This window comes from Megalobrama amblycephala, linkage group LG2, assembly GCF_018812025.1.
Source record: "Megalobrama amblycephala isolate DHTTF-2021 linkage group LG2, ASM1881202v1, whole genome shotgun sequence".
In the NCBI taxonomy this organism is placed as follows: domain Eukaryota; kingdom Metazoa; phylum Chordata; class Actinopteri; order Cypriniformes; family Xenocyprididae; genus Megalobrama; species Megalobrama amblycephala.
Genome location: NC_063045.1, coordinates 55,894,642 through 55,915,356, shown reverse-complemented (window position 1 = coordinate 55,915,356; position 20,715 = coordinate 55,894,642). Strand labels below are relative to the sequence as shown.

The 20,715-nt window shown below is 40.0% G+C and overlaps 2 protein-coding genes across 4 annotated transcripts in view; one reads left to right on the top strand and one right to left on the bottom strand.

The window, feature by feature from the left end:
- The first annotated feature begins 1,792 nt into the window (after positions 1-1,792).
- On the top strand, positions 1,793-9,458 carry car15 (carbonic anhydrase 15). Its single transcript, XM_048181046.1, has 8 exons — positions 1,793-2,215; positions 2,390-2,416; positions 2,524-2,700; positions 5,279-5,424; positions 5,511-5,603; positions 6,083-6,149; positions 6,232-6,392; positions 7,608-9,458. The coding sequence occupies exons 1-8, from the start codon at positions 2,158-2,160 to the stop codon at positions 7,827-7,829; spliced, it is 951 nt and encodes a 316-aa protein (XP_048037003.1). The 5' UTR covers positions 1,793-2,157; the 3' UTR covers positions 7,830-9,458.
- A 530-nt stretch (positions 9,459-9,988) lies between these two features.
- The window catches only part of setd1ba (SET domain containing 1B, histone lysine methyltransferase a), a 28,375-nt gene continuing 17,648 nt past the window's right edge, over positions 9,989-20,715 (bottom strand). For 2 of the 3 annotated variants that reach the window (XM_048181044.1, XM_048181043.1), the window contains 12 exons: positions 17,794-18,537; positions 16,878-17,057; positions 16,686-16,779; positions 16,383-16,585; positions 16,117-16,198; positions 15,635-16,018; positions 14,158-15,537; positions 13,267-13,442; positions 13,040-13,165; positions 12,823-12,942; positions 12,605-12,742; positions 9,989-12,522 (listed from right to left, as the gene is read on the bottom strand). In XM_048181044.1, coding sequence (XP_048037001.1) covers positions 12,349-12,522; positions 12,605-12,742; positions 12,823-12,942; positions 13,040-13,165; positions 13,267-13,442; positions 14,158-15,537; positions 15,635-16,018; positions 16,117-16,198; positions 16,383-16,585; positions 16,686-16,779; positions 16,878-17,057; positions 17,794-18,537 — 3,801 coding nt within the window. In that variant the 3' untranslated portion in view covers positions 9,989-12,348. The remainder of the gene's footprint in view (positions 12,523-12,604; positions 12,743-12,822; positions 12,943-13,039; positions 13,166-13,266; positions 13,443-14,157; positions 15,538-15,634; positions 16,019-16,116; positions 16,199-16,382; positions 16,586-16,685; positions 16,780-16,877; positions 17,058-17,793; positions 18,538-20,715) is intronic. The other variant, XM_048181045.1, reaches the window with a different exon arrangement.

The following is a 20,715-nucleotide window of genomic DNA, read 5'->3' as shown; positions in this document are numbered from 1 at the left end:
GTATAAACTTTTCTGTTTTTAGTTGAAAACGGTGTTGTGAAAACAGCCCCTTAAAAACAAGACTTTCCCCATCTTCCTAGGTTGTCTATGAAAGCCTGAAGTATAGACAAAGACTATAGAATAACACAAGACGTGTCACTCGTATTGTTTTGAATGGGAGAAAGTGTAACGCGCAATATGGCGGAATAAGTCCCGCCTTCTAAATAAGAGCCAATCGCCGACTGGTAAAGTCATCGCGTCACTTCAGCGGCCGTTAGAATAACCGGTTTCTATAGAAACAGTCAGACGCGCGCCTCCGAAGAGACGCGCATTTAGGTCTGCGCATGCGCATTAGCTTGAGCCAGCCTGAAAAATTGTTTTTTTGTCATGATTCGAGCGTTTAGAAACACAATTTATGAGCCGGTTGTTGTTAGATTTCATTGGTGATTTCAAATATGAAATTTAATTGTAAGGTTGGTGAACAGTTTTGGAGAATTTGATGTTTCCCCATTCAAAGAGATTGCATCATGCCCAGGATGCCCGAGAGGCGTTTCAAAGATGGCCGTCGAGTGAAATGACTTGTCTTAAAGGGACTTTGGTATAGACGTTTTTTATGTGAAGGACGTTTTTGACGGGAAAATTCAAAGGATGTGACGGTTATGCGTGTTGATGACCAGCAACCCGCATTCTTCAAAATATCTTGTTTTGTGTTCAGCAGAAGAAAGAAATTCATTCAGGTTTAAAACAACTTGAGAGCGAGTAAATGATGAATTTTCATTTTTGGGTGAACTTTTCCTTTAATGTTAATAGGCCTACATTTATTATTGTTATCTTCCTACAGGTCCATCTGAACTGTTCATTTTATGTAATTATTTAAGGATTTAATTTAATATTGTGCATTTTGTACATTTACATTTATACAAGAAGATACTGTTTATCATAAGTTATTTTAACCGAGGGGCCCCCAAATAAAATTTCGCTTTGGGCCCCATAAAACCTCGGGCCAGCCCTGGTTGTGTGAGCACAAGCAATAATTTGCTGGCTGCAGTTCACTTAACTTATCGCTAATAACAAGGGTTTCTGAATTCTACATAATAGCCCCTTTAAGATCTCATAACGTGTGTTATCTGATTCTTTTGTGTGCGATGACTCTAATCCAGAATGACTCCTCTGAACATTTTAAAGCCTTCTCAGAGGTTTCCCTGTCCTTCCTGAAAATCGATCACTCTTAAATGTCATGTGAGCCAACGGGGGGATCCCAATGTAAGGAAGCACTCAGTTCCCTGATGTAAAAGCTGTTCCTCAAGCTTCCTGGGAATTCTCGCTCCTCGAGAGATTAGACATCAGTGACATAGTTGTGACATTCCCAAATAAAGGATTTACTGTTTTACAATTGTGATGAGATAAGAACTATGTTTTATGTACAGTGGCCCCAAAAAGTAGACTCTTTAAGATGTCTAAATGTCACTGAATTCAGTACAAAATATCAAGTGGCGAAATTAAGTCATTCATGTACACTAGTGTTCAAAAGGTTGATTTTGGAAAAGTTGGGGAAAAGATAAGTCTCTTATGCTCACAAAGGCTACATTAATATAATCAAAAATACAGTAAAAACAGTAATATTGTGAAATATGATTACGACATTTTTTCCAGGATTCTTTCATGAATAGAAAGTTCAGAAGAACAGCATTTATTTGAAATAGATTTTTTTTTTGTAACATTACAAATGTCTTTACTGTTACTTTTGATCAATTGACCACTGTAAACTAGTATTTAATATTTTTGAAAAAATATTGATTGTTTAATTGGGGGGAAAAAAAGATTTGATGATTTAATCTGTTTTGCTAGATTCATTCCCCATTTAGGATTGATTATCTTGGTAAAACTTTCTATTTGCATTATTTTGGATATAAAATGAAACTTTGGGTTTAAAACTTCACTGTTTTGTTCAGTGCATATAGTCAGTATTCACTTGTCTGTCTCCTCGTTCAACAAATGTTATTTGTCTGAGACGAGCGCAGTGGCAGCGACACGCTCAAATGAGCACAGTCAGTGGAAAAAAGACCCTGACATCCTACCTCCATTCACGAAGATCACTATATAAACCCCGTTTTCTGTGCGTTTTGTATTTTTTGGGGGTGCGAGACCGGTGGGAACATATTTATTCATTTTAAGGGCATGATGTTACTTCTGATGCTGATGCTGTCCGTGGTTTTATTGGCACACAGTGACGATGGTGAGTGACAGGAGATTCATTGATACATTTCTTTTCTGTTGCTGTTGGCAAAACTTTGGTTTTCCTACATTACGATATTGCACTTTTAGTTGTATGGAATTTTATTGAATGCCTTTGACTGAAAGAAAAGTGATTTTATAAACTCTAATAAAGATTTTAATTGTTTTCTCTCAGATTTCTGTTATGATGAGGAGCACTGTGGTGAGTTTTTTTGAGCTATATATGTGTAATCAGAAGGACAAAAAGTACTCATTTTGGCAATACTAGTAATGTCATGATATGAAATAAGATTAAATTGTTCTTGGTAGATCCATATGCATGGGGAGACAACTACCCCTCTTGCCACCCTCTTCTGGACAGCCATCACTCTCCGATCAACCTGGACCATCAGCTGATGAAGAACGATTCTTTAGACTCTCTGAATCTGGAGGGTTTTAATTTGACCCATAAAGGCCAGTGGTGGCTGACAAACCAGGGTCACTCTGGTAAGTGATTTTATAGAGTGCATTAGTTAGTGCCCGTCCACTTTTTCAGCTGGTTCTGGAAGAATTTTTTCATAGGGATTTAAAAAAAAAAAAAAAAAAAAAAAAAAAGTGTTACAAATCATGAACCAAACCAACCAGCTATGAGGCGAATCATCACATTACGAACTTTTTGAAGCAAAAAAGTATTTGAAAATCAGATAAAAAGGTACAAGCCTGTGTACTTAAAGGATTAGTTCACTTTTAAATAAAATTTCCTGATAATTTACTCACCCCCATGTCATCCAAGATGTCTTTCTTTCTTCAGTCGAAAAGAAATTAAGGTTTTTGATGAAAACATTTCAGGATTATTCTCCTTATAGTGGACTTCAATGGCTTCCAGACTATTGAAGGTCAAAATTACAGTTTCAGCTTCAAAGGGCTATAAACAATCCCAGATTAGGAATAAGGGTCTTATCTAGAGAAACCATCGGTCATTTTAGAAAAAAATACAACTGTATATGCTTTATAAATGCATATTATCACCTTGTACGTGCTTCCGCTTTCCGCATTCTTCAAAACGCTTACGCTGTATGTCCTACGCCTTCACTATTCTACTTACGGAAAAAACAAAACTGGTGCTGCATTCATTCCATAAGTTGAATAGGGAAGGCGTAGGACATACAGCGTAAGTGTTTTGAAGAATACAGTTGTATTTTTTTTTTTAAATGACCGATTGTTTCTCTAGATAAGACTCTTATTCCTCCTCTGGTATCATTTAAAGCCCTTTGAAGCTGCACTGAAACTGTAATTTTGACCTTCAACCGTTTGGAGGCCATTGAAGTCCACTATAAGGAGAATAATCCTGGAATGTTTTCATCAAAAACCTTGATTTCTTTTCGACTGAAGAAAGAAAGACATGAACATCTTGGGTGACATGGGGGTGAGTAAATTATCAGGAAAATTTTATGTAAAAGTGGACTTATCCTTTAATGACTTTGGTGAGGGAAAGAACTACAATCCCATGATGCATTGCAAATGACAAAAACGATGGAGAAATATAAAACTATTCATTTAAAGTTAATTATATCTATAGAAACAATATATTTTAAGTTTATTTCAATGTATATATATATGTATATATATATATATATATATATATATATATATATATATATAATTACACACACAAATAAGTATTTTGACAACATCAAAGGACAAACTCAATTATGTTATTTGAGGTGCTTTGTAGGAGTGGGTGTTCCCTGTAATCTCTTTTGGCATGATTTGCTCTCCACAACTCTCTTGTTGGCAGATTTTTCTGTAGAGCATTATGGGTAATGTAGTTTTCACCACAAATTCAGATTCATTTAAAAAAATGACTTATACCATATACCATTGATTAACAACCTTGGAATTCCAATATACAGTACAGTCCAAAAGTTTGGAACCACTAAGATTTTTAATGTTTTTAAAAGAAGTTTCGTCTGCTCACCAAGGCTACATTTATTTAATTAAAAATACAGTAAAAAACAGTAATATTGTGAAATATTATTACAATTTAAAATAACTGTGTACTATTTAAATATATTTGACAAAGTAATTTATTCCTGTGATGCAAAGCTGAATTTTCAGCATCGTTACTCCAGTCTTCAGTGTCACATGATCCTTCAGAAATCATTCTAATGTGCTGATCTGCTGCTCAGTAAACATTTATGATTATTTTCAATGTTGAAAACAGTTGTGTACTTTTTTTTTCAGGATTCCTCGATGAATAGAAAGTTCAAAAGAACAGCATTTATCTGAAATACAAAGCTTCTGTAGCATTATACACTACCGTTCAAAAGTTTGGGGTCAGTAAGAATTTTTATTTTTATTTTTTTGAAAAGAAATTAAAGAAATGAATACTTTTATTCAGCAAGGATGCATTAAATCAATCAAAAGTGGCAGTAAAGACATTTATAATGTTACAAAAGATTAGATTTCAGATAAACACTGTTCTTTTGAACTTTCTATTCATCAAAGAATCCTGAAAAAAAAATATTGTACACAAATATTTTGTACAATTGTACACATTAAATGTTTATTGAGCAGCAGATCAGCATATTAGAATGATTTCTGAAGGATCATGTGACACTGAAGACTGGAGTAACGATGCTGAAAATTCAGCTTTGCCATCACAGGAATAAATTACTTTGTCAAATATATTCAAATAGAAAACAGTTATTTTAAATTGTAATAATATTTCACAATATTACTGTTTTTACTGTATTTTTAATTAAATAAATGTAGCCTTGGTGAGCAGACGAAACTTCTTTTAAAAACATTAAAAATCTTAGTGGTTCCAAACTTTTGGACTGTACTGTACTTCTGACTGTAAAGGTTTGTAAGTTAGCGTAAAAAAATAAATAAATAAAAAATCAGTTATCCTTTGTATTTTTACTGGAAACTGACATTTGCAGTCTATTGAGCTTTAGAAAGATGTTTGTATGCTTTTATCCTAAACACCTTCAAGGTGCGTTATTATATTATTGGAATGTTCCCTGGGAATCAAAAGTTGAAGCTCAGCTGGTTTCAGTCTGAAACGTGTCTTTGTGTGTAGTTGTGCTGGAGGTCGGTAATGGTATGCAGGTGAGTGGCGGAGGGCTTCCTGGAACTTACCGCACAATCCAGCTGCATTTCCATTGGGGAAGTGTCTCTTCAAATGGATCAGAACACACTCTGGACCACCTGAGGTTTCCTATGGAGGTTTGGGCCTTCCCTTGTCTTTATCTCACTAAGCAGTTGTTCACTTTACATTTTTTCTAACGTTTGTCCGTGTTGTTTATCCGTAGATGCACATAGTCAACATCAAATCCACACATCCAAACTTGACCTCTGCACTTGAAGACCCAACTGGCATTGCTGTGCTTGGAATCTTTGTTGATGTAAGATCTAGTTTTATCTGAAGTAGTGTAATCAGTCCTACTTGACCTGCTCCAAGCGGGATTTGAACCGGCATCTCCGGCATTGGAGACAGACGTGCTAACAAGGACTGCAGTCTCTAGCATGTCTCTTGTCTTGAGGCCAGGGGAGTGAGGTTTACATTCACAGCTCTTACTAGCTTGCTTCCGTTACACTCGCTCCCATAAACCTCACTCCCATCTGGGTCACGGCACCAAAATATAACCGGTCCCCTACTCTACCCGCTCCGAGCAGGACTCAAACCGGCATGGGAGGTGCATGCGCTAACAAGGACTCTTAAGACCACAGTCTCTATTGTCAGTCTCTAGCGTGCCTCTTGAGGCCAGGGGAGTGAGGTTTACATGCACAGCTCTTACTAGCTTGCTTCTGTTAGAGTAGCTTCAATGCATATTAAACATTATCACCACTGGTTTGTGTTTTATCTTTAATACTCTTACCACAGGTGACATATTTGCATAATGAAAACTTCCAGTCCATCTCAAGTGCACTTCCTTCTGTTGCCTACAAAGGTTTGTTGAGACTAAACTTTTTCAAAGAAAAAAATAGAGTATGTGCAGAAGTCTAAATTAAATATTTTGATTTTCTTTCTAGGACAAACAAAATCGATAAGACCATTTCCTTTGGTGAATCTGTTACCTCAGAACAACCTAACACAGTATTACCGTTATCATGGCAGTCTCACAACGCCGCCCTGTTCACAGGTGGTGTTGTGGACCGTGTATGAAGTGCCTGTCTATATCTCATGGACTCAGGTAAGAAAAATATACCCTAAGTAAATATGAAATTAAAAATGCTTCTAAATATGCAAGCTCAATTTTTTACTCTTCATAATGCAACACTAGTGCTCGGTTGCATTTTCAGTCTTGCCACAAGGGGTGCTATACTATGGAAGCTTGTTTCCGCCACTGAATAAAAAATAAAGAAGTCAATTGCAACTTTTTTTTCTCAGAATTGTGAGTTTATACAAAGACTATAGAATAACACAAGACGTGTCACTCGTATAGTTTTGAATGGGAGAAAGTGTAACGCGCAATATGGCGGAATAAGTCCCGCCTTCTAAAGCCAAGAGCCAATCGCCGACTGGTAAAGTCATCGCGTCACTTCAGCGGCCGTTAGAATCACCGGTTTCTATAGAAACAGTCAGACGCGTGCCTCCGAAGAGACGCGCATTTAGGTCTGCGCATGCGCATTAGCTTGATCCAGCCTGAAAAAAATTAGTTTTTTTGTCATGATTCGAGCGTTTAGAAACTAAATTTATGAGTCGGTTGTTGTTAGATTTCATTGGTGATTTCAAATATGAAATTTAATCGTAAGGTTGACGAACAGTTTTGGAGAATCTGATGTTTCCCCATTCAAAGAGATAGGAGCTGCATGATGCCCAGGATGCCCGAGAGGCGTTTCAAAGATGGCCGCCGAGTGAAATGACTTGTCTTAAAGGGACTTTGGACTCTCTCAATTCCGACTTTATGACATTTAAATAGTTTTATTCTGTGGCAGAAACAAGCTTCCATGCTATAATGAGGTTTTGGTTAAACTGTCAACATGTTTATAGCCAGCTAAATAAATATTACATTAATATTACAACTATATATGAAGAGTTTCGTTGTAAAACGAGATGACTCCGTTTTTAACATTTTTGTCAAAACATGTTTATTATTATGTTATTATTTTGTTTTATGGTGCTACTTAGCTGTATTTTTTAAGTTATGAAGGTTTAAATCAAAACAAACCAACTGCAGTTGAATTGATATTAATTGGAATGCACAACCAAAAAACAAGATTTTTGAAAAATTAAAAAAACGTTAAAAAGTTATCTCGTTTTGCAACGAAACTCTTCATATTTTTATGATTTAATTATTAATTTTTCATTTATTCCATTTGGGAAAACTAGCACTAGCCAGTTCACAATTGCGTACCTGTTTAGAGAGAAAAGTTTAAGAGATTTAATATAAGCTTTCTTTTGTCAGTTTGAGCAGTTTGTAAGCGGGATATATTCCACGGAGGAAGAAGCTGATAACCATGTTCTCCTGCATGACAACTACAGGCACATCCACCCAACCTATGGTCGGTCCGTATACGCTTCCAAAGACGCCAAGCTGCTCACCAATGGAGTTTCTTCTCTTGCCCTTCTCAATCTTTTAAATGTTCTTTTACTTTTGATTTTTAAACATTTAGCATTTTGCATATAGCAGAACGGCAGCATTAAAGTACTTGGACTATTCATGACACTTAAAAAACTGTGGGAAAAGCAGCTGGGAAAGCCATTATCCGGTCTAAAGGCCTGTTCACACCAAGAACGATAACTAAAAAGAATGCATGATAACTGAGCTGCAGTTTTGTTTTTGTTTTTTTGTTTTTTTGCCTGCCCGCTTTTGCTCTTTTTATTGTTCATCAGCTGGAAAAAAAACGTTCTGAAAGTGATTCTAATATCGTTTCTCTGTTGTCATCGTTATAGCCAGTGTTGGGGATAACACAAAGTAACGCGAGTTACGTAATCGGATGACTTTTTTCAAGTAACGCATTACTTTTAAAAGTACAACAAAATATGAGTAACTTTTTTAAATAAGTAATGGAAGTTACTTTTTTTTTTTTTTTCATTTATTGACAGACAGCTCTCCTGTCCCCATGTTCAGAGAAATCGTGAGTTAGTGCAGAGGTGTTGTGTGCACTGTGTAAACAAGATGGTTATTGTAGTTCTAGACTACAATAATGGTTTCCCAAACACTGGTTATATCTGTGGTGTGGACTTCTCTATTCTCATAGACTTATAAAAACTTTATAGTTGTTGTCCTTGGTGTGAATGGGCCTTAAATGTACTTCTATTCCTCATAATTCATCAAGTACGATTGTGTGAATTATGTCTGCATAGAAACAAACTGTAGTTGCATAAGTTATATCACACATCTACAACAGCCCCATTGAGTTTTCCAACCAAACTGCTATAGGACGAGTGATTATCTTTGGCCAGCATTCCCATGTACGTATTTCCCCGCATACGTATTTCATTCTTACTGAACTTGATCACTCAAAGCCTTTTCCTTGGAAGAATTTCCCCATTCATACATAAAGGGCACTTCGCGGGATTTCAAATGATACCTTACAGTAGAAAGATAAAGTTTCAGTATTCAGTTCACTGCATAGGCTTCACATTCACTAGCTTTAAGTGGAGATGGATGCATAAATGTATGTACACCACACTTGATAAACCAATGATGTTATCATTCTGTGAAAATACAAACTTACCTCAGGAGGCAAACTATTTGATGTATACAATAGTAGAGCTAGCAATAGTTTGACTCAAGTGCAGTGTTCTTTTACAAATAATAAAGTGTTGAAATAAAAATGACTGTGTTTTGTCTATTTTGACTGGCTCTCACACACAAGCGTGTTGTTGTAGTGGTCATACCCTTCTCGTTCCTGTTACTGACACTGGGGGCACTGCTCACTCACACAAAGAGCCCTTGTTTCTGTCCCTTTCGAGGTTACTAGGTTTGCTAATCTGGCCAGAGAGGTCACTCCCTGGCATTCACTGACAGTACAAAACAGTCACTATTTCAGTCTGAAGATGTGAAGTGGACCTCATCAACGATTACTAGCCTATACATTTTTGTACTTGAAAATGGTAATAACACTAGAAATTGTAATAGCGTTAGGCCTAACTATCGGTATATTAACTCTCCCAACCATTGACGGAATATTCAGGTGTTGTGCCGAATTCTGACCCCCGCAAAATTATTACCCCACAAGTATTGGTAGGTTTAGGATTAGGGGTGGGGTTAGGATTTGGCAATCAGGTAGCAACTTCAACGAGGGGGGGGGGGGGGATAATAATTGGGCAGGGAGTCAAAATTCGACAACACCGGCTTTCCATGTTTTCACTGTTAAATGGTGGATGGGGGGGCTATTACGAAACTTCTGAAAGTGTACTGAATCTCTGGATCAAAATCCAGGGGGAAAAAGGAGCAGAAACATGCGATAAAAAGATTGCTTATGCACAATGTAGTCTGAAAAAAAAAAAAAAAAAAAAAAAAGCTATTTTCTCAGCAAGTAGAAACTAAATACATTACAAACGCTAGCTGAATCCTTTTAAATGCCTCTCTGGGGCTTTTAGAAAGGGTAAACCTATGAATAGAGCTATGATGCAAGGCAATATGAAGGACAGATGGTGAGACCAGAGTGTGCTGAGACCTCCTGCTGACAAAAACATGTTAAGTTATTAATTCTAATTAAACTCACATTTGAAATCCTGTTCCTGCTAACTCTGTACACAGGAACTGACCCTGAGAAAACATCTAACATTAGATAACAGTGACACATGATTAAAAGATTAACTACAAGACAAGGCAGCTGAAAAAAAAATCCTTTATTTTTTCCATGATCTTTTTTCCATACATTTGTGGTATAATAAATAGACAGGGGATAAAGGCCAATTTCACCAATGTCCCTTGCCGTATCTGAACGATAATGCTTTTCCCCCACACTGCAAACAGATTTTCATAGAATTTACAACCAAAAATAAAAATTAAAGCTTGACACAAGCTGAAAATACTGCCACCAGCTCTCTGCACTCACTGTCAAATAGACCTTTCTGAGCCGTGACACTGTAGCAAATCCTCAGGAACAAAAATATATATATATTTATATTTATATATTCACAGTTAAAGTATTTACACATAAGAATCCAAAGGAAAATGGGCAGAAAAAAAGACGTTTCTACAAGAAACAATCTTTCAAAAGGAAGTACAAATCTGTGTTATGTACAAGATGCATCATTGTCTTTAAATTAGCTATTCAACCCCTTTTTTTTTATAATGATCCCTGAAAAATATTCATTTTAAATACTCCATTTGTCGCTCATAAAAGCAGAACGATGCATCATCACTCCCCATCGAGATAAAAAAGCCCCATTCCTTTATACAAACCATCATATCCTGTACAATATAAACATATTTAAAAAGAAAAATAACAAAAAAGCTGGGAGACCTTACCCTGTGAGTGATCTAACGTGAAGGACGCGTTTCATAGCTTGGTCTTGTGAGTGCCATTTGGCTTGATGGGGGGTTGGAAGCCTCTAGTGCATTTATTAACATAACCAAATCACAAAGATAAGCACAGTCTCCATGCTGCCTTGCAGATCAGAGAGTCTTCTGCTTTCAAAGGGAAATTTGGCTGAATGAAGCTGTAATAGCCGTTTAAACATTATGACGGTTAAATACTGAGCAGAAGGGTCATCCGAAGTACCAGTGAGCTTAGGTCATTCGTACAAACACACACACATACACACACAGACAAGCGGAAAAAGGTTTGCCTTTGGAGCCGAGACACTCTGAAGTACACATTTGGCACTGTATTCGACTTCGTACTTGATTTTCTGTTTCCACTGCAGACATTTCCAGGTTGACGGACCTAATACTCCAGGGTCTGCTATCTTAAACACCAGTGACACTACTTAGATTAGATGAATTGGTGTCTGGGCAACCTCTTTGAAAAGCATCAGTGCTGTGCGACTGTTATCGCACTCACAGAGAACTAATACTATGAAAACCCATGCTAACTGACCTAAAACCAGTGCAGGTGGATTTTGTCATCTTAAAGTGAACAAACAAAAGGGATACACATTTGCAGAATAGCAGCATCATATTGGCGAGATTCGCTCCATAATAGAAAATCCAAGCACCAGTGCCTGAAGCCAATTCAGATCTCTGCATGTTTATCTGGTGAAATAGTGAGCTGACATGACAAATACATAGTTAATACTAAGCTGTACAGCTTGAGAGTGGAGTCTGAATCGAGACGAGCAGCTTTCTGCCGTTACACCTTACAGAAGATAGGGGGCAGCAGACACACTCAAATGAGCAGATTACAGATCTGGTTGTAAAAAATGGCTTGAATAAATGAAAGAATTAAGAGTAGTGTATTGTTTGATTTGCTTTTGATCCTTTAAAAAAGGTCCAGTCCGTAGGTGTCATATGCAGCGCTGGCTGAAATATTGTAGGAGCATTTCACTTTGTGTAAATTTGCCTGAGCTGTGGCCCTTTTTCTACTGATTTGTTTTGTGGCCGGCACAGGTGTGCTTTTGTTGAATGTTCTGCAAAGTGAAGACGATTCCCCCGACATTGGTTAGTGTCATGCTGAATGCTAAATCTTCTGGGTTGTTACAGTGAGGTCTGACAACACACTAAACTTCATACTGAATGAATCTTGTTGGGCTTGGAGGACAAGGACAAAAAAAAAAAAAAAAAAAAAAAAAAAAATGACAGAAGAATTTTGTGCGTGTGGGACAGATATGAGCAGCTTAAAGTGTTCGGGGTCAGAGTTCAAGGGACGGGGAGGTCTCTCCAAACCAAACCGCAGAGGAAAAAGGGACTGACGAGGAGCAGGAGCTCCACAGCAAAGACAAACTGTGCCAAATGGGCAGACAACAAACTTGGTGCCCAAAAGTTTTGGGAAAAAATATGTCCATTTCCATAGAGGTCAATGGAAGAGTGGTAGAAAACTCTTTTTTTTATGCTTGAAAGAGCACCTGTAATTCGTAAACAATCATGAAAAAGTACAAAAAACAAGTCCCAGACACTTAGCTGCACAATATATCCAGTGGATGTGTTGGATTTCACCCACTATTTCCTCTGTAGCTTCAGAAGACGAGGTGTCTGGTCTTGTTGTGGGGCAGTGCATGTTTTTAACAAAGTTCTCACCTATCCGTTGGGGTTAGTTTAAGGTTCCCCTGCAGTTCTCTGCGCCACAGAGGCACGGGATTTTCTCATCCTCAATGGGGAACTTGTAGTCGTAGGTGATCTCCTCGTTAACATTTATTGGCTGCCGGGAGTAGATGACGATCTTTTTCTGCGATTCCACAGTGATGACCTTGGCATAACAGTTCGGCTGAGAGACACAAAGGAGGAAATGATCAATATGGTTTTCAATTCAAAAAAACTGTACAAGCACATACAAGCACAGAACTCACATTGCAACTATGATTGATGAAGCGGGCAAAGTTGCCACATTTGGTTGCGTCTATAATGGTATCGTGATCCACACGGAACATGTAGCTACTGCCGATGCCCTCATCCTCATAGCGCTTCTCTCGCATATCTGCAATAACCTGCAAATGGGGACGAGACAGTTATGAACAGACCACACAAAAAGCAACCATGCTGAAAGTTTGGTTGACTTTACCCTTACCTGTCGGATATTCTGGCCGACATATTCGATAACCATCTCATCAGCAGCAATAGGTTCCATGGCGAACAATCCCCAGTCATGAATGTGACTTTTACAGAACCGGATCTTCTTTTTACGGAACTGTGGAAACGGCGCGAGTCATTAGATGTTGCCTTGGCTAATATTTTGATTGGTGATGTTTTTCAAGATATAAATAGGTGGATTTTGCTTGTCCTACCTTGAGCTGGTTGAACTTGAGGAGGTCACTGTCGCAGCTGAAGGACGACAGCAGGCGGCGCTGTTCAGACCGCCGTTCTGAACCTGCCCTAGTGGACACTTGGGGCTGTGCTGGAATACTCTTCCCCTGAAATCACACACACAAACAAGCATGTCAGGCCTTCAGCAAACCAGCTTAATGAAGTATTGATTGGGAGTAAACTTCAGTATTTTATCACTGCAGCTTACCTGAGTGTCCACATCAGGCTCTTCGGACTGCAGTCGTGAGCTGTCCAGGTATTTCAGTTTGTCTTTCTTATCGATTTTATAATAGCCCTCGCTGCGGGCGCAGCCGGTGACATGGTCTCGTAGACCATCCTCTTTCCGCTTCTTCTTCACCCCTGATGCACTGCCCATGTTGGTAGGTTCAGAGGAGTCAAGGAAATACAGCTTTCTTTACAGGAATAGATAGGTCTCCACATAACAGTTTTGCAAATACTAGTAAATAACATTAAAGCATATGTCATTATTTTGTTATTAGAATACTGCGTCTAAGTAAGTTATTCACAAAAAAGGTTAAAAAAAAAACACTGGTGCTATTTCGGATGTGAAAAATGACAGATTTCTCAACATCAACTTAAGTAAAGCAATTCAATTCTGCTACTCCGTTTAGTGCCACTAGGGTTGTAGAATTTGTGCAATTTTGCAACAGGTTCAAGTTGGTCCCGCAAATTCACTGAGTTGACCAACAGAAAGGTGCTTGATTTGAAATGTTTCAAGTTTGGGAGGAGCATGTACAAATAATCTATCCAATCAACTTCATCAGCAATTACCACTTCTATTAGCATGAGAGGAAGCATATACACAGTCAACTGTCAACATTCCTCAACAGTTTTAAGCATGTTGGAGAGTACTCTGGGTTCAGGCCAAATACCGGGCCCGGAGCCCTCTCCTCAGACAGCACACCAAATACGCTTACCATTTACTCTGACTTATTTGTAAGTGTGAAAGTGAAAGTGACTTCTGTGTGAGCTGTGCTTCATACATCGCTACACTACTGATAATAGACAGTGGACCTTTATTTGTCTGTTAAATTTCGCTAATGCGACCACACCTTAAAACTGAAGCAGTAAAGGATATGAGGATGGTGGACCCAGAGGGTGTCATTGAGCCAGTCGTTGCCATTGTCCTGCTGAAGCATCTTGTCGTAAGTGATCTTAAGGTATCGGATGTCCTCCTCGTCAATGCCATCATTCCAGATGTCATACAAGATGGTCATCTCCTCAAATTCTGAACGGGGCAAGAAGCTGGGGCGGCGCGGTGATGTCACAGGGGAGTGCATGGACAACAACAACTCCTGCCAGCCCCGCCTCTGTCGGCGTGTCTTCTGAACAGGTTCCTCAACGTAATTCACCCTGTCTTCCACCTCAGGTACGACTGTCTGGGATTGGTTTTCCTCTTCCTCCATGGCTGTGGAATCACCATCTTCACCTTTGAAGGTCTCTGAAGGGTGGTCTGGGTACATGTCATTTACTGGTAGGTCTGGAGGTAAAGAGGCCACCATTGGAGCTGGAGGCTCTTCAGAGTCTTGAGGGGCCTCAATAGCCTCCTTTTTAGCCTTGGGACGTCCCGGTTTTCTCTTGGTTGGAGTAGCATCTAAGGGCACAGGAACATCTATCATTGGCACAGGTAGATCTTTTGGAGCAGCAGGAGAGGAAATCTCTACAGAAGTGGGAGAGGAGCCTTGGGGAGGCAGAGCTGGCTCCTGAAGTGAAGCAGCAGGAAGGGGAGGACCAGGGAATGGGGAAGAAGCTGCATTGTTAGGTAGGCTGGCCTGGGGAGAGGCACTGAGTTGAGGCTCTTTAAAGACAGACTTCTCCTCCAAGCTCTCAGACGAGGCCTTCCTGTGAATGGGAAGGCCTGCAGATAAAGCAGCAGAGTCAGGGAAAGCTGGGGTGAAAGTAAGGTCTCTACCCGGAGTCCGAGGGATACCAGCGCTGAGGACAGGGGATTGAGCAGGGTAAGAGAAAGGGCTGCCGGGTATATGCGGCGAGCTCAAGCTGTTACCTGTTAGTGGAGTGTCACTACCTGGTGTGACAGGAACCGTATCAGTGCTCTGAGACTTGCCCAAACCCCGGGGTCTGTCCATAAGGTCTCTCCCCGGTGTGCGTGGGATGTCCTCTTCCGTAGGCAACCGCCCACGGACAGGCATATCCGGCAAAGCTTCACGGGGTGGCAGAAGGGATCGTGCTTCAAGGGCATGATTGGGGGGAAGTGGAAGGTGCATGGAAGGTGTAGGAAGAGACCGAGGGATTGCGGCCTCTGACTCTAGGGGAACTGGGCCATCACGACCAGGGGTTCTGGGGATGTCTTCAGCAGGGATCTTTGGTCGGGTGTCCTGATCACCATCTGCAAACGAACCTGTTGGGGTGGGTGGCCGCAAGCTACCGACATCATCCAGGTTGGCTTCAGCTTTGGGCACTGGAATATTGACCTCCAAATCGATGTCAGGTTCATCAACTGAAAGAGATAACAACCAATTATGATCTGACCTCATCAACACACAATTCTCAACTGCTATTGGAACATCGAGCTAAAAAACAGTCAAGAGTCTAACCTGGCAATCCTTTGGGTGATGGGGGCCGCAGGTCATTAATTCCAGGCTTGATTGAGCTCACCATACTATGTTTGTTATCAATCTCTGCCTTTTCTAATGCCTCCAGTCTGCTCAACTCGCTTGGTTCATCTTCTGGTGGTGGTCCTGTGGGGGTACTGGGGGATTTTACATCAACATCCTCTTCTTCATTAGAGGACGATGATGAGGAAGACGAAGATGACGATGAGGTTTGTGCGTCATCTTCGTCTTCATCCTCTATTCCCACTGCCTGCTCTTCTTCTTCCTCTTCTTCCTCTTCTTCCTCCGAACTCGATTCGTAGTCAGACGAGCTGTCACTCCCAGAAGAATCGGAATCAGATTTAGAGGACGATGAGCTAGAAGCTTCTGAGGAAGGAAAAATAGTGAAGGTCATTAACTCAGGCCCATTACAGTGTCCACAAGGGCACAATATTCATCAACCTCTCGCCATTAATAGTCATTACCGTCATCTGATGAGTCAGATGATTCACTCTCGCTGGAGTCTGATTTGCTCTTCTTTTCGTCATCTTCCTCATCTTCCATATCCTATGAAGGCAAGGTTTTTTTTGTGTAACGTTAGGCTCAAATAAAAACTACACCTGATTTATTACTTAAAGCTATCACAGATGCCAATTACGTTGGTCAAATTTTCAATTATCAGTCCTTTTATAAACTGTTAAAATAGTACTATTACTTCCCCCTTTTTGAAGTACTGTGGATTGGTGCTCACCTTGCCAGAGGACAACCTCTCAGAGGCATCTTCCACGGGCTCCTCTTCATGGTCTGAAAGCGATGACTCCTCTTTCCCGGAGGTTTCCTCCTCTTCCTCGCCTTCGCTGTCCAGTTCCAGAGGCCTGGCTGGCCTACGCTTGGCAGAAGAACCACTGCCATCCGTTCTGGATCCATCCATGCGAAGATCTGTTCTTTCCGACTCTGAGAACCAACCTTACCGAGTTAGTTTATAGAAATGGCATGAAACAATTTAAAGCATTTGAAGATCAGAAATCTGCTAAATTAACTGGGTAGCACACACCTTCATCTTCCAGCTCATCATCGACAGGTGTCGATGGTCGCACCCTCTTGTTGTCATTGGTGGATGTCGGCTCAGGGGGTTGTTTCCTCTTGACCTGCAAAAAAATGAGTAGCAATTGATAATGAGCAACTTAAAAGTACAACAGCACACTAACAAAAAAACCCCCCAAAAAACAGGATGGTAGTTTGGTACCTTGAAGGATGGTAAACGAATGGCACCACGCAGTCCGATGCTGAGACCCATTCCCTCGAAGCCCAAACTCTCAACCTTGTTCCAGTTTTCCAGTAAGCTAGAGGATATAGTCTCTTTGGGTTTGGCCCGTTCTTTTTCCTCTTCTTTGCCCTCACCTGTCTTCACAGGTGTAAGTGTAGCCTGCAGATACAGAAACAAGATGACATCAGATAATTCTGTTAGTATAATAACATGTCCTCAGGTTAAGCAGTTCCATAATTTGAAAACTTAAAAAGCAATGGTTGTCCTTTTGGTTAATTGTTCCAAAACACTTTAGAACATTTGGTTCTGTAATCAGCTATCATATCATTTAAAGCAAGATTAAAAGAAAATCATATTTTTAATAGTTTCCTAAGTTTGTCTACTACTATCTGCCCCGAAGAAAAAAACATTTTTGCTTGTCAAAATAAATGAAAAAGCAAAAACTGAGTATATTTTAAATAAAACCTTAAATAATATTTTTTTGGAACAGCATTCTTATTGCACGCTACTATAATCTACTGCATACACAAATAAATAATTGATACAGGTCAAAAACATTACTTTGTTGACACTAATAACATTCTTGCTACCAATCAGAGATGGGTTTGTCACATTTTGTTCTGATATATCATTGCAGTTCAAAAACATTTAGGCTGAACGTACCACGATCCAACACTCTAAATGACTTCTTGTCCAACACTCCAAATAAAGGGAAACAATACTTATGAAAGTTACTTATCAACTTGACAGTGATTTTGTACCTGGCATGACTTAAATAGCTTGAAAAACAAATTTGCTGCATTTGTTATGATTCATTTACAAATGTATTTACATTTCCGGCAATGTGTATCATGTAACATTTAAAACAGGCCTGAGTTTGTAGAATGGCGCTTACCTTAGCCGATCGCTCCTGTTTGTCCCACCACTCATCAAACGCCCTGAAGGCCACCACCTCCACCATCTTACGGTTGAGATCTCTTTTCATGATGGCCTTTAGCTCTTTGACAATAACCATAAGCACTCCATCCACGGTGGCTTTGTGTGGGTCTTCCTTTTGGGGCTCATAGCCTGGAGGGGGAACAGCAGGGTTGAACTTGGGCATGTTGGGTAGGGGCCAGGGTTGCCCGTGCCCCACAGTGCCTGCAGGGGCACCAACCATAGACAGAGGTGGATATGGGCCCCCAAACTGCATGGCGGCGGCAGCAGCTTCGCTGATGAAGTGAGGGTAAGGGTACGGTCGCTGGCTCTGCGCCATGCGACTTAGCATCTGAGTCTGCATCTGAAAGGACATGTGAACGCTGCCCCACTGTGGTAAAGAGCTCATCAGGTCCACCTGCATAATGGGCATCATGCCAGGGGGGTAATGGGCCAACGGGTGTAGCATCGGATGGGGACCCACTCCAGGAGGGCCAGCCATGTGCGGAACGGATGAATGGGGTGGAAGAGGCGGCGGCGGCAGAGGGAAGCCCGCTTGTGGAGGGGGCAGTGGGGGAAACCCTGGCGGAGGCATGGGAATTGTCTGCATTGGAGACACCGCAGAGTTGACCACAATGCTTTTGGCACAGTCCCCACTAGTGATCGGTGTGCCAGGCATCTCATCATCAGAAATCTCCATGTCTTCACCTGATGACTGATGGCCCTATGTAAAAAAAAAAAAAAAAAATCTCTTGTTAAGCCCTGGGTATACTTTGTTTTTTTACGCATACACAGTCAAACGCACAGCCTTGCAAAGAATACTTCATTTGACTCGTGCATGTACACAAGCGTTCGATGCATGCGCAGTTCTGAGCAATTTCTTGACACAAGATACAACCCCTGTAAACATCTTTGAATTGTTTCATGCTAGAGTTGGGTAACGAAGGTACTTTCTAACCTCTTTGAACAATCTCTCGTCTATGTAGGCCTCCATCCTTGCTGTAGCTTGCATGCGTTCCAGTCTGTTCTGTTTATGCAGTCTTTCTTTGACTACCTTGCGAATGGACGGCCCCAGGGCACGGTTGCCTCCTTGTGGATAAACTAATTACTGCCAAAAAAATTAAATGCGCATGTGTGACCTGCGTGTACAAGTATGCGCAGTTACAAAAATCCAGCGGTGCGCATATAGTACGGACTCTTTTGATGAAGAAGTGAAGTATACTCAGGGCTTCAGAGCACAAACTAGTCAAGTACAACGCAAAAAGGGATATAAACACAATCTACTGTCTAGATTACCTTTGGTTTGACAACTATTGCGCAACTATGAACAGATCCTGAATTCTTAACTTTCTTCCCTTATTAACTTGATCTGGAAATACAATTACAATAAAGTTCTCTTGCTATTTGTGAGCATAATATTGTGTATATGACAAATTAAAGGGATAGTTAACCCCAAAATGAAAATTTTATCATCATTTACTCACTATCAAGTTGTTCTAAACCTGTATGAATTTCTTTCTTCTGCAGAACATAAAAGATCATAATTTGAAGATAGTTGATAACCAAACAGTTGATGAGCCCCATTGACTTCCATAGTATTTTTTAATTCAATGGGGCTCAACTTATTTTAGTTAGCTGCAGCTTCATTTCAATTACCGAAAATTATTTTTTTTAATACTTGCATTTAACAATTAAAGCTATGAAAAGCAAAAGTAATAATATTGTCTTGAAACACATGTTTACAGGAAATTTGAATGTAGGAACCCTAACACTTTCAAATATGACATAATCTGACCTGCCAACCTTGGAAAATTTTTTGAGTACCACTGTGATGGGACACGGGGTTTTTTTTTTTTTTTTTTTGAGAATGCAATACACAAAACACACTCACATACTCACACAGGTTTGTTTTTGTAAATTGTAGGGACATTCCATAGGCGTAATGGTTTTTATTCTGTACAAACCATATTTTCTATCGCCCTACACCAACCCTACCCCTAAACCTACCCATCACAGGAAACTGCAAATTTTTACTTTCTCAGAAAAAAAAAAAAAAAACTCCTTCTGTATGATTTATAAATGGGGGCATGGGGTAATCTCCTCATAAGTCGCCCTCTCTTTGTAATACTTATGTCATACCCATGTCTTTATACAAATTTGTGTCCCGATATGTCACAAAAACACGTGCACACACACATCTATCTTCGTAAATCTAATTTTGACTGTTAAAGTTTTTTGAATTTGACCCAATTCAAAAATTTCACACCTGCTCAAAAGCATTTTTTAAATTCATGATTAATATTGCATTGCATAATGTGTGCTTATACAAACTGACAACCACAAGTGAATCGCATTAAATTATTTAATATGAACTAAAATAATTTTATGTTTGCAATTTCAAGTAGGCTATATTTACATACTACGACTAACCTGACAGTCGTTTACACAGGTTTTGTAATGAAAACTAGAATAAAATTAAGAAACCCTTATGCTGTGTTCACACCAAACGCGAATAGAGCGTCTGGCGGGAATGATGTCAATGTTAAGTCAATGTAAAGACGCGTTTATGCGCATCTGGAGGTCTCGCGGCGCGAATGAGGCGTTTAGCGCGGTGCGGAAGACGCGAATTCGCCTCATTCGCGCGTCTAGTTCGCGCGAATGACGCAAATTGAGCGTTTCGCGTGATACGCACGTTACGTGCGAATGGTGCTTTTTGTGCATTTGCCGTTTGACGCGAATTCGCGTCTGACGCCCGAGTTGAAAAATTTGAACTTTGGCGTAAATTCGCGCCGCGTTAACCAATCAGGAGCCTGCTTGCTGCTGTGGCGGCAGGCCCGCCCGGAGTCACTCATTCAAAATGGAGGAACGACTGATATTATCAGTGAGCAGTCACCCAGAGATT